The sequence below is a fragment of the Indicator indicator genome, chromosome 8 (genome assembly GCF_027791375.1).
Source record: "Indicator indicator isolate 239-I01 chromosome 8, UM_Iind_1.1, whole genome shotgun sequence".
Lineage (NCBI taxonomy): Eukaryota > Metazoa > Chordata > Aves > Piciformes > Indicatoridae > Indicator > Indicator indicator.
In genome coordinates, this window is record NC_072017.1 from 21,798,901 (window position 1) to 21,813,037 (window position 14,137).

The 14,137-nt window shown below is 38.5% G+C and overlaps 1 protein-coding gene across 1 annotated transcript in view; it reads right to left on the minus strand.

Moving 5' to 3' along the window:
• Positions 1-332, minus strand: part of FNIP2 (folliculin interacting protein 2) — a 35,646-nt gene extending 35,314 nt beyond the window's left edge. Inside the window, exon 1 of the mRNA XM_054383240.1 lies at positions 148-332. Coding sequence (XP_054239215.1) covers positions 148-332 — 185 coding nt within the window. The remainder of the gene's footprint in view (positions 1-147) is intronic.
• Between the last annotated feature and the right edge of the window lie 13,805 nt (positions 333-14,137).

A 14,137-nucleotide genomic window follows, 5' to 3' on the forward strand; every position in this document is an offset into this window, starting at 1 on the left:
CATCACTAGCAAGATTAATCTTCCAATAGAACTTTTCCAGTTATTCACAGAATAGCCTTTCAGATACATGACTATAAATCTAGTATCAGCTAGAAAATGTTCATTTCCTGTCCAAAATCATATATATCAAAGAAGTTACATGCATACCTGTTTTGCAGCAGTCTAGTCACTTTGCTCATACAGCTGACACTTTGGTCTTTCAAAGATTTTATAATCTTTCCATCCAATTTGGTACAAGAGAGATTATTTCCAAGTGGTGCATCGTTGTTGTTTCTTGGTCTTTCTATTTTTCCCCCTGTGACATTTGTAGCTTTTGCTGTACCCCCACACATTTTCTTTTGCTACAAATCCTCTTGTAAAGGTCCCTCAAAGAAACCAAATACCTGCTGAAGAGTTACAGCCTCAAGCTGACTTCTTCACTATAGATCAACCGTTAAGATGGTAATTTACCATCAGCTTTCTTCCCTAAACAGGAGCACAATCTGCTGAATTTCCTATTAGAGGAAAAAAAGGCAAAGAGATCTTCATGTATGCTGTAAGCCATTAATGCAGAAAGACAGCTGTAGCTAATGTACTGCTATAGTTCTTCCAGACAGAGTAGACACGACTTTCAAGTTTAAGCCCATCGTAGACTTGCTCTTGCTGCTGTTAGAGATTTTCCTACCAAGCTTGGTACAAAGCTGTAGCAGATACAACAGCTAATATTGACTTTAACTATGTTTGTTTCCTGGTATGTGATTAGGTAGCTGGCAATTATGTAGTCACAAGACTGAACCATATGGCCTCTTTAAAAAAAAAAAAAAAAAAAAAAAAAAAGGCAAGCATAGTTGCTTTAGCAGTGACTCGCCCTTAGTTGCAAGGTTGTTTTAACACTGGCTACAACACCCTGTTAATGGCACTCATGTGAGCAAGTGTCATCTGACAACCCCTAGCAACCTTCTACAGCTTAGGAGCAAGTAAGAATCTGTCATCATTGCCATATGGTTATTGGTTAAAAAAAAATGACTGGCACCAAGAAATATATTAGAAATTCTGCACTGTAATGCTTTTACTTCTAAGGACTAAGAGTATTTAAACTTGGCCAAGAATCTGAAACTTATTTTGAAAAGCTTTTATAAAAAAAGAAGGTAGAATAAGAATCAAAAAAGTTTGTCACAGATGCAAGTTGGTTGATAGCTCTGTACCTATTAAACCAGTTGAATGGCAGTGCTGATGACAAGAATATATAATATTTCTGACCAAGAAAATTTAAGTTTTTCAATGGAACAAAGGAATTTGACATTTTGTTCAGGTAATTCTACTGCAGAACAAAGTCCTCTTCCCCATCTCTGCTTTTAAAAAGTTATCCATATGCATCTGCTCATAATTCATATATTACATAGCTCTCTCTCCCACAAGTAAAATTCTAGACAGTTTACAAAGAGATAGCCATAGTGCTGTCTCCCTTCCAGACTAAAAAGGGAAAACAGTTTTGCTAATGGTTACCTAGAAATGCAGCAGTAGAGAAAACAAAGTAAGATTTCAAAATCTAGTGCTACGTGCTACCTGCTTAATAGCACAGCACTCTTCATGATGTTGTAATCTTAGTAAACTCCAGCCTCTGCTGAACAAAAGTCAAGCAGAAAACTAGGAAAAGGCTAAACTGAACAACTCAGTTGCAGAGCGAAGCCTATAGCAACAAAACACTCAGAGTAGTGGCAAGCACTAGATCACAATCACTACTTCTCCCAAGTGAAGGAAACAAGTGAAAAGTCTTGACCTATTCTTGAATTATTCAAGCTATCTAGGAAAGGTAGACTCCTAGCCCTTAGCTCATTGAGGACAACTACTTCAAATGTCAGTATTCCCCTTAGTCACCTCTGAAGTGCAAATGAAATAAGCACTGTAGTATCTGTAGGATACTATAAATCCCAAAATACCTGGGAAATTACCACCAAAAATTCACAGAAGAATTTCTGAACAAGCAAACAAAAAAATACAGCCCCACACATGGAAAACACCCCTGAGTCTGAGGAGTAGATAAAGAAAATAGAAGAAAGTGCCCTGCTCTCCAGATATAATCACTCGTTTTTCCAGGCTATGTGACAGCATGTTACCTGCTGTTTGTAGGTCATTTCCTGTCCTTCATCTCCACCATGAGGCAATTGCCTAAATGATACCAATTCAAGGTAAGAAAATTTGGGGTAGGGAGAAAGAAGAAATATATATGATAGGAGTTACCCAATTAAGAATAATTTTCTGTATAAGTTACAGCTGCCCAACTAAAACTTAAGCACTGTTTTCAAATCAAATGGAATATTTGCAGAGACCCCCATAAGGTTCTATTTTCTAAACAGATTTTGTAAGCAGGATAGAGAAGAGCAAGAAACAAAGTCTGAATCATACCTGCTGTTTCAGTGAGCATTTGTTTTTCCAAAACATACACTTAGCAAAATTGATACACCAAAAATGCCTACAACCCAGCCATTCAGGATGACTGCCAAAATACATCTTCAAAGGTGAAGTGGAATTTATTTTGGATTGTTTAACGATGAATTTCCCTCTTTTAGTCTGTTGAATAGCTTACATAGAGGTAGGTTCCCTTCTTTCCTCTCAGTTTGAAGTATTTTCCCTATATGATTCCACCTCTTTAAAAACTTGGATATGGAAGAGTTGTGCTGAAACCATACCACATTCTTTTTCCACTATGATTTAAAGTTGTCCTAATATGGTAAACCACTATTAACCTCAAATGAACCACCTTGTTCAAGCATGATACATAGTTACTAGTTTCACACAAGTTCAGCAGGATACATTGCAGATTAGTCATGTAATGAGTGAAGGAACATGCCATTTGTTGCATTTCTCTGTTTAGATTTTCCTGTAGAAAGTTCTCAATATCAGATCACTGTACAGAAAGGTTTTTAAATCTTATTAAAAAGGATAATTCCATATGCTACTGTAAGAAAAACAGAAACAACATTAGATGTAGCTGTACACTGTAAAGTTAGAATTCCACAGGCTTCTTGCTTAGGGAAGGAGAATATACTGGATTTTTACAAGGTTGGAAATCATTTTCATCATCTTTGTTGACAGAAAGCAATACCATCACATGCACATGCAAAAATGACCACAAAACCCACACACACCTGATATGAGGCTAACAAACAAATCTATAGAAGTTAAAGTCATCACAAGTTGCACACGTTGTCTTTCAACAAACATCAAGAACAGTCTATTAAACCAGTGTTTCACAACTCAGCCAACTTCTTTTTTGCCTTATCTACAAGTCAGAAGTTTGGAAGCCAGGTTTCATACAGTTTGAGTGATAAAGTAAAAACAAAACCAAACACCCAACAAACCATAAACCCTCCTCCAACAATTCCCTAGCCAAACAATGCTCTCAGTTGCTAGCCCCAGAATTGGAATTCTGTATTAGCAAGGAGAAGAGCTCAAGATTTGTAATTGCATTAAATAGTTTTACTACTGAGAAAAGCGATCATTTTTGTTAAAAATAGTACTTCAAAGAAACATCAAGAACACAACAAGGTTAGCACTCCAGGTCCATCATCTTAGTCTTTTCTTCAGTACAGAAAATTTTGCTTAGTCTTAATCAACTCCCCCCCAAACCCCCTCATAGCTTCTAGAGGCTAGGAGAGTTCAGCTGATCTAAATTAAGTAAAATATTTTGAAGTGTCTTAGTACATCTTTAATATTTCAAGGAAGTGAAAGTTTACTGCTTTACTTGTTAATTTAATGCTCTTTAGGGTTTGTTTTTTTAACATAGTTTTTGTTTGCTTTCTTTTTTTATCATTTTCTTTTTTTCTTCCACCTTCTGCCCATTTATCTTTATAAAGGCACCTCCAGTAACCAACTTCCAGCTTTCACTGCAGCCAAACAGGTTGAGCCAAACAGCAGCAGCTGGACAGGAGCAACTGGTGCTTGGTCCACTGTCCTTGTTACGCACCAGGGCACAGGACACCCTGCTGGCAGGGCCATTCCACCTCCTCCAGCACACAGCACCACCACTCAGCTAATGCATCATTCCCATGTCACTTGTTCCAGCAGCACCATGTGACTGGGCTGGCATCCAAGAACACAGCTACTAAACGCAGACACTGCCAAGGCACGTCTGAGAACTGCCTTTGCCAGAAAAGGAGATGAATAGAAATCTCTTATCCTCCCAGTTTTACTGCCTCTGCCTTTCCTCACCTTCTCTTCAGCAGAGGGAAAAACTACACACTGCACATCTGAAAGAGAATTTTGAGCAATAGTACAAGGCAGAACCTGGTATTTATAACACTGTACCAGATCTTGTTGCATTTCTGCACTGTATGAAACTACTGATGGATCTCAGACCTTAATATCTCCTACATAAATGAGCAGGCCAGCACAGACATCATCACCACACCTTAGGGGTGGTATCCTGAGGCATGGGTTTGGTTGCCTGCTCTTTCCTGTTCCTTCTCCTTCTGTAAAGCCCCATTTTTAAATTTATTTTATTTAGTAATAAAGATTGCATGCAGCTTTCAACCCTCTGTTCAAAGGCACAGTTTCAGAATATGAAAATAAAAATCTACGACTAAGAAACAATGTTATTTGATGTAAGTAAATACATATTAATGTCAACTGATACAGAGATACAAACGTTTGATGCTCAATATCACCCCCTTCATTTTTCTAGTTAGCTGAAAAATAATCCTTTTGCTAAAATACACACAACCATGTTCAAAGTAACTAAAACAACCTGCATATTAATAGAAAATTTATTTACAAATTTCCTCCACTCCTGATACAAAAATGCTGTGCTCATAAAAAGGTTTTGTAGACTTCAGAGGGTACGGCATTCTCTAAAATTTTACAGCCAAATAAGTTTAGGGTACTTTCTCTAGGGGTGCAGAAAGCATTCTAAATCCCCTCCTTGTACTTGTCCTTGACGCACACACCCACCACACAAGAGAATGCTCTCAAGCAGGCCTAGAGGCAAATGCTACCCAGGGACCAAAAAGAAACTGTTTCAGAAGGCATCAGTTTCAAGAAACTGTTTCATCAATATTGTTTCAGTAAAAAAGAAAAAAAGATTACCTCCCAAATTCATAATCTATGGAATCAAAGGTATCAGAAGTAGAGAGCTGAAGCAGCCCAGTTTGGTGGTTTCTTTGGAGTTTTTTGGTTGTTAATTCTTTTCTTTCCTTTTTTTTTTTTTCAATCAGCTAACAATATTAGTGAACCTTATGCAAATAGTTATGTTAAAACTGTTTGTGAGAGCAAGATGTCTTCTGAGTATTTCAAAACAGATACTGTAACTGAAAAGTTAATTTGCAATAATCAAGAAGGGAATGAAGAAAAAATACATATGCTGAATATTCATGAAAATTTACTAATGTACCCAGCTAGCATGGATATGTGAAAGAACAAGAAGCCATGCTTCATTACTCAAAGTTGCTATAGCATGAAAACCAAAGTCCATCACCTCTGTCTACATGAATGCCAGGAAATCCTGACTTAGATTGAATGAAGTGATAACATGGATGGATATAACGTCAGCTCCGGCATTTTTCACTAGTTATAGCCAAAAATATGTTTTGCTTCTCTTGTTGTTGTTATGGCAATTTGTCTATCCCATCCAAAACACTTTCCTTAACCCTCTCTGGTAGACAGCATGGAAAGTAGCTTTCCAGTAATTAGCACTGAATCTTGAAGGCTTACATACACTTATTTTCAAACGTCACTGGAAAGAGTAAGAGAAAACATCTTAGGACCCCATACAGAAGACCAGAGTAAACAAGATCATTCATACTGTAATACTTTTTCAACAAAAAAGACTACACACAAAAGCAAACAAATAAACCACAATCCTGCAGGTGAGTGGCACTGGCAAACCTAACCTTCCTGCAAGACACTATGCAAGAGTTATGTTCTGTTTACCACCAATTGCATAGGACTTTGAATGTATAAATAGTCATTAAGTTATGAAATGGCCTCCTCCTTAAAGCAGACCAACTGCTCTAACTACTTACATAGCATCCTAAACATTTTCTCAAAAATGCTGGTGTTATATTAGACTTAAAGGTTTATACATAATTACTATTGACCACACCCAGTAACATGCTAAGATGTTACTAAATCTAAAATTTCAGTCAACAAGCTTGTGCATCAATTATCTATTTAGATTAATTAAAAACCTTTTTCCTCGTGAGAGGGTAAGAAATGGCCAAGTTCCTTCAGCATTCCCCAGTAAAACACTGGATAAGGAAGTCTTTTGTAACGGACCTGACTTTCTCCCAAGATGAAGTTGGCCAGAGCAGACTCACTAGGGGCCTTCTTAACAATTATAGATTCAGGACAACTTCATCAAAAAAACAAGCAAACAAAACTCACTTGCTTTTCTAGTTAAAACAGAGCCCAAAGATTCATACTTGAGCCAAATTTCAGTGCTTCAGTAATACAAACAGCCACTGGTTCAATCACATTGCTAGCTCTCATACCAATACTACATTTCAATACAAATACACAAATGTTTCTATAAGAGTAAAACAAAGTTTAACTCAGAGGTTCAAATTATCTTTGATATTCCACACAGGTGTGTTTTGCTTTAAAACAAAGAAATCAGGCAGGTGCAGCATCAATGATTCTGATTGACAGATTCTTTTGAAAAACAACATGCCCGCTACAAAATACCACATTCTGTTCTCATTTTTTCTCTCCATTCCATACCCACCCTTGGAGCCATTATCCAGTCCAGCCATACACAGGCATTTTACAGTTACCAAGTGCCACCATAAAGCAGCAAACAGAAGACAACAGTTTTCAAATAGAATTATTTTCCCAATTCCAATTAAAAGCATTTCCAAACATATTCCTGTCTGTGAGACTGCACAGAGGAACTTCTGAATACAAGAAGTTTAGTACCTGAATTCTTCTTGAACTAAACTATACTCTGACCTAGTCCAGAGTGGATGAGTGACATATTCACTGAACCTCCCTAACACTGAAGTCATTCTGTGTTACTCATCCACTCTAGAACTTGGAATCATACATGAAATTGTTTTAGGACTTAGTAAGCATGCTGCACATCCACAGCCAAATATCATAAATATCTTCATAATCAGAGAGGGTTAATTATTCCAACTCTTTTAACTGTTTTCTTTCATAAGTCAGTAAACTTAATAATAAAAGCTAAGAGTTACTATTATAAGAAATTTCCTGACTTCATTATAAAATACAAAGTACTAAAGTGTTCATATTTCTAATTTGAAAGTGCTAATAACAAATGCAGCTTGTTAACAGCTCTATTAGAGAAGCAAATAAACACTGACAGATTATTTGTTTAATACAGCTGTTTTCATTAGCATGTGAAACTCCACTGAGCACCCTGCAAGAGAAAAGTTGAAGTGTATTGCACTGAGGTGAGAACTTGCTGCAGAGAAAGCTTCAGGCTAATTCAATAATTACATCACAGCTCAAGTTTCACTTCAGCACTCTATGGAAGGAAAATCATGAGTCAGTTTTAACAGCAGCAAGTGTGATGTAAAGCCCTCATGCTGATTTCTACAATTCTAAGAATCTCACTGATATCCAGGAAGCATGCTGACTGACGAGAGATATTTTTGCTCATGTAAAAATACCCATATTTGCCCTAATTATAGTGGAGGAAGAACAGGCACTATTACTGAAACTCTTCTCTCTGTCTCAAAAGAATGTTTTGCCCTGCAGTCTTAGCAGCAGCTTGTCCTGTGATCTCAATCTTGCATATAAGAACGTGACATTGCTATTGTATTTGAGTGACAAATGCATACAAATAGAGCAAATGAAATGAGGCAAGAAAGGCAGAAAGCATTCTTAAGGTAAGGAGAATGCAGAACACAGAAGAATCTGATCCTGAAAATTAAGAAGTGGAGACAGAGCACACACATAGATGATTCACAACAGGCAAAGGAGAACAACCACATCCACTCCTGTTAGTCAGATCAGCAGTAAACTGACAACTATCACAGGAAGTGCATGCAAAGGTACAGATAGTTACATTTGTTGTCCTCACAGACATACCCAATTATTTTTCTTGCTTACTGTCTCTAGCAAGTCTGTTAACCACCATCCTACAGAATTATATTCCTCATCTTTTTCCCTAACAAGTGTACCCATGGAAACCTTCACATAGCAAATGCTGATTAGGATAGCAGAAGAACATTCTTCTTACAACACTTTGTCTAAGCAGCATACAAAGTGGCAGCATGCTTTTAATCAAGGGTGTACTTAGTAGAAACAACTGTCGACAAATACAAAACATCACAGATAGCTCTATAACTTAGTCTTCAGAAAACATTTCTGAACATCACTAAGGTGCAAACTCATTTACAGATGAAAGCATACGATTGTTAGTGTCAGAAGGAATATTTAAAGGAACAGGTATTCCACCAAGGTTTGTTGCACACAGTCAGTATTAATCCAGAGAATTCTCTTTGCAAAAGAATTCCTCAGGAGCTTTAAGACAATAAATAAATAAATTGCTTTTATGAAAGTAATTATTCCACTTTCTTGACTCTCTGACCCCAGCTATTTTGTCACAGGTACTCCTTCTGCACTTTCAGTCTACTGTTACTCACTGTTCAGACCAAAGCTACAAGCTGAAGGCCGCTACCATGCACTGGAACACTTACACCCCACAGTGTCAAAGTGGGATGATGACTAATGATAACAATATTTTTGACAAATCTCTTCCATATTCCTTCCCCCCCAAATTTTAATAAAAGTTATTCTGTTAAGCTTACATAAGAAAAGTTACAAAGTTTACATAAGTTTTAATGAAGTCAGCCTCTACTGGCAATAAAGCTCTGCATCAGCTTTTGAAGTTTCTCTACAAATTCAACTTCTATAAATGAATGCCTAAATTTCGCAGCCCCAAGCAGCTGTTTTCTTGCTCACATCAATCTATTTATGTCAAGAGACAAGCATTGCCCTACAGTATGAGCATCACTGCTTTAGACTGTAGCGTATTCTGCTTTAAGTTGTGCTACCAACAAAGGAAGGTAGCTCCAAGAGTTTCTTTTGATACTACTCCCAAAATCACTTTCTACAGAGCATAGTAGGTGGCAGAGTAACAGCAAAAGTATCCTAAGAATTGGGAATCAAGCACTTACTATCCAACTGTGCAGCAATTTAAGAGTGAGGTGTGTAGGAAAATACACTACTAGCTGGTTATACCACATAGATGTTCCTTGAAAATCAGAAATAAGATAACCCACTGGCAAAATCAATTTGATCAATCAGGCAAGAATGCATCTTTTCATGGAATTAAACAACCAAAGGACATTCTTACCTTCCAGAATATCAGTAGCTTACACATTTCCACAGTTTTTCAGATATCTGTGGCGAAAAAAGGGGAAAAAAAACCCCAAAAAGGTGTCTTATTGCAACTTTAAGAGAGAACAAGCGTTACTCTCAGAGTAACCTTAGAGGAAACCAAAAGGTTGTTCAGTGACAGAAGTGTGTAAGAGAGGGGAAATCTAAACAAAAAGGAGAATGGTCTTGGTTCCTGCAAAGCTCAAAAGCAGAGGACCTGGGGTTTGTTTGTTTTCCTTCTGAACAGCCCCAGGCTAGAAGTGTGGTTTCCACTTGAAAGACCATATTTTCAATCACTTCCTCTCTGAGCTGTTTTCTTGGGTGATACTGTAATAAATCTTTCTGCAGAACTTACTCTTCAGCTCTCGTTACTGACAAAAGGCTGATGCCAGAGCAGAGATATAATACTGCACTCTAAGGCTCACCTTCAGCTGTCCATGAAGAGGTACATGGCTTAGACTTCTTTAACCTTCCTGCTCCCATGTTCAATCTGGCCCTGAGCTGCATCATCCTTCCTACAGTGTAAAAAAGAGATTGTCTTTCAAAGGCTTTTTGAAGCATTTACAGACAGATGTTTAATGATGTTCCCGTGTATAAAGATGGACACAGGTGCTCAGTAATATTACTACAAAAGCTGCAAGGAGCTCAGAGAAGTCCAATTAAGCTACAAGAATCGACTGAGTGTTCTGTTTTAAAAAAAGATATAACAAACCGATATGCAAGCAGACTCAAAGCTCATTACTGCTTTATTTCCTTTTTCAGAAGGTGGAACATTGCCAGGCTGGTAATAAATGCTGTGAAATAATGCTTAGCGAGTAGGATCTCACCAAGCATTTCAGTGCTATGACCAAAGGAATTACTAGGATCAGCTGCCAAACAAATGATCTCATATACCAAAGCTAACAAAGTGTTACCAGATAAATACTCTGCAGCTACAACATGACAACCTCTCCGTTATAGACACCAGAAGAAATAGCTGATACTTAAAGCCAAAGAAACAGCCCATTTTCAAGTTTCAGACACAGCTGAAACAGCACATCCTTGTTTTTTTTTAATTCACATAAAACAAAGTTATTCTGTTCTACAAGATTCCTGCACTAAACATACTAATATCAAAGAAATTTCATCAGAAGTTGCGATGCAGAAGTTACACATTCAGCAGTGATAGCACAGTCCTTCCAAAAGTCCAAGCCATTTATTTTTTTTCTTGCATCCCTGGATATAGGTACTTTACTAAAAACCCAACCAACCAAACAGAAAACCTCACCACCACAACAAAACACAACTATCGATGAATGCAGTTAATATGAAACCTAAATCTTCAGTTTAAGGATAAAGTCAGTTTTTCATGTTGAGAAGTATAGGAATGCACTGATATAAAAATCTCATACTAGAATCAGGTAAGGACAATTACAGAGGAACCACTATGAATTTCAGTACAATCAAACCATCTGCAACCTATACCGATTTCCTTAAGGCCATCCCCCACTACCTTACTCAATATGTACTTAGCACTTGAGACATTCTACTCTTGAGATTCTGGCTGCTTATAAAATACTTACTCCCTAAAATTCAAAATTCATGAGGAGTAATAGCTACCATTCTGCTGAGCACGACCCTGGTATTCCAAAAAACCTGTACAAACTACTCTAAAATAATCTTGATAGGGAAATAACATCTGATAAGGAAATAAGAAATATTGGGGGAATTAAACCATATAAATACAGATTTGCCATACACAAATTAATCAGAATTTCCTCAGAGCATAAGACAGAGGCTAAAAAGAAACTCAGTCACTCAAAACGTCTCTGTTGAAATACATGTTTGTGAGCATATACACATATTTTATATGCATTATGCACACAAACGTTTTGATATTTTCAGTTAAGGGAAGGGAAAAGCAGTAGTAACAGAAACCAGAAGCTGAATATCTGTGTACAAAATTGCTTAGAACAAATACCATATCATGTCACTAAGACCCATCAGTTCTTCAGCTGGTTTGTAAATTATTTTTTTTAAAAAGCATAAATAAGACATTCTACAATTCTAAATTCTACCCTTCTATCCCTTGATACATCCATTATTTTGAAGCAGGTCAGTAGAAGTCCTACAATTCTAACAGCTCTTCACAGACATCTACACCTTGTTTACATTCTCCTCACCCAGCCCAGGGTTGCGTTTACATGAACACGTATCAGAGGCCAACACAACTAGTGAATTAATTGGTGCTAAGGACCTGACACCCACACTGTATGTGTTCTGGGGTTTTACTTTTGACCAGCATTTGTCTGGTTCCAGGGACTATATGCTTATTAGTGGCTGGAGCACTTTTCTAGTGTCATTCATTCCAACAGGAATCCAGTTTATGCACCCAAGCCACTCAGCTACGTTGGTCAAAGCACAGTAAGTGGAGACAATTGAGAGGTTTTCTTTAAAAGAGCACTCCTGATCCAAATTAAGATGTTAATGCTCATGCACCCAGGAAACAATTTACTGTGGCTCCACATTCAGCTACAGGCACCATGTCTCTCTTTGAGGCTGTGCCAGCTCATCCTGGTAAGCAGCATGGACCTTGTAGCTTGCTGTTTTCTTCAGAAACCAAGAAAGGAAGCAGCACTGATATTTGGTCAAGATTCAGCTCCAGTCAAAGGAGAGGGAGGCAAAAGAACAAGCACACATGGTACTTGTTACAGGCAAACCTCAAGCCCAGTCAATGGTTCTGTGCAACCAAACTTCTGCTGTTTCTGGGAAGACTAGAAAAAAATGTCAAGTTAAGTTAATTTGAGAAGGTATTATGTACTTTTGTGTGTGTGTGATTTTGTTATTTTTCCTGGGTGAGGAGGTTGTGTGAATACACTTTGGCTTTCAAGACTTTCATAATAATTCAAAGTCCAAGGATATAGATTGCTATTGGGTCTTACAGAGCCATTTAAGAGAGTTATATACAGCAAGGAACTGAATGTGGAGGGATTTCACTAATCAAAACACAAAGAGGGAAGAAGAGTAACTAAAATTTTTAAAAACACAGGCTTGCCATTAGAACAGAAAGTAATCCTGCCACTTTGCCTCCAGCAGTGACCAGCAGCATATACTTAGCATAGACACTACCAAAGGATTAACTCTTCCTGTTTACTTAGGTCCAGTCACATCTGTCTATTCAAATAGAGATTAGTGCTTAACAGAAAGTCTATTAAAAACATTGTAGTAGAGCTTCTAAGAACCAGTAAGTATGCTCCTGCAGGTCACCAATAGATTACTAGATAAAGCACTGCAACACATTTCGAAGTCACAAGACGTGAATGAAATATTAACAGGTGAAACAAAAAACAAATCCACGTGCAAAATGCTTCCAATACTTTATTAACCTTGAATTTACAAAAAAAATACTCCAGATTGAGCAATCTTACTGATTTTAACAGGGGACAAACTGCAAAGAATCTGCCTTCAAGGAGATCCTTGATGAATCAACCTTTAAAACACAACAGCATTGGTCTCTGACATAGATTACTTGGTAAGATTTTAAGTACAAGGCAAAGTAACTGTTAGTTGGGAACTGTCACTCAGTTTAAATGTGGAAAACAATTTTGTTTTGTTTCAAATTAAAGGAGTTACTAAATTCAATAAGGTGAATAAGTGCTATGAAAAGTAACTAGCAAGTAAAACAACAGAGATGTCACAGCATCCTGAAATTCACTAGCCCTTTTCTCTTAAATGAATGCAGCAGTAGCAGTGCGTCCTACCACTTCCAAAGAAAATGCCTTATAATCCAAATACCTTAACGCCATTTTGATGTTACTTCATGTTTCAGCATGATCTTGCAACCTTGGCCACTCACATGGCCGTGGCCCATGCTGACTCCATGACTGTGATCTTTAATACTTGGCATTATGGCACTTGGGGGATCAGGCTATTTTCCAACCCTCTTCTTTACCATTCTTAACAGTTTCAGCAGTGAATGCCCAAAGTCCAATTCAATGCTGCATACTGTCTGATCACAAGACTAGCCAACTCATGTTGAACACAAAAAAGATACAGAGGTTCCCGGATATGCATGTGATAGTCACTGCACTCACCAGGGCCAGTTCGGTCTTCTGAACATAACAGATGCTCTAAAAGTAACAAAGCTCCAAACCATCAGCCTGAGCAAACTGCTGCCCCCGAGGGTTTAAAAAAGGTACGATCCAGTATTTTAGGATTAGGTATTGGAGCCCTGAAGTATCAATAGCTACTAAATCTCACCTTTAATGTTTTGCAGTATCACACGCAGAGAGAGTAGTGAAAGGTACCTCATGGTCACCAGACAATGCACGTGTATTTTGGTCACAACAATTAAGCCATTTTTCTATTTTCCTCTGCTGATGAGACCTGAACGCGAGTTATCGCAGCAGTCACACACGAATGCAAGGAAAGAGAACCCCTGGCGCCTCTCCCTCGGGCCTGCCCAGGGGCTGCGCGGTGCGCGCTCCAATGTTCCCGAGTATGCCACTTCCAACTCAGATATAAAATGGCTGTGAGATCCAAAGAGATAGAAAGGAGGGAATACAGCCACGGCGGCGCGGCGGTGCCTCCTGGCGCCCACTCCCGCCTGGGGATGCCTCCTCCCCGCGGTCCGCTCCTCCCGGCCCCTGCGGAAAGTTCGCAGAGGGGGAGTCCCAGGGGAGGCTGCGGCACACCTGCGCCGCAGACCCTCAGCAGCGGAGAAGGATACACATCTTCCTCGTTTGCCTAGACATCCTTCCGCGGCCGAAACAGATCCCGGGGCCCCTGTGGAACCAGCTCATGCGAGCCCGCACCCACCCTGCCCCTGCCGCTCACC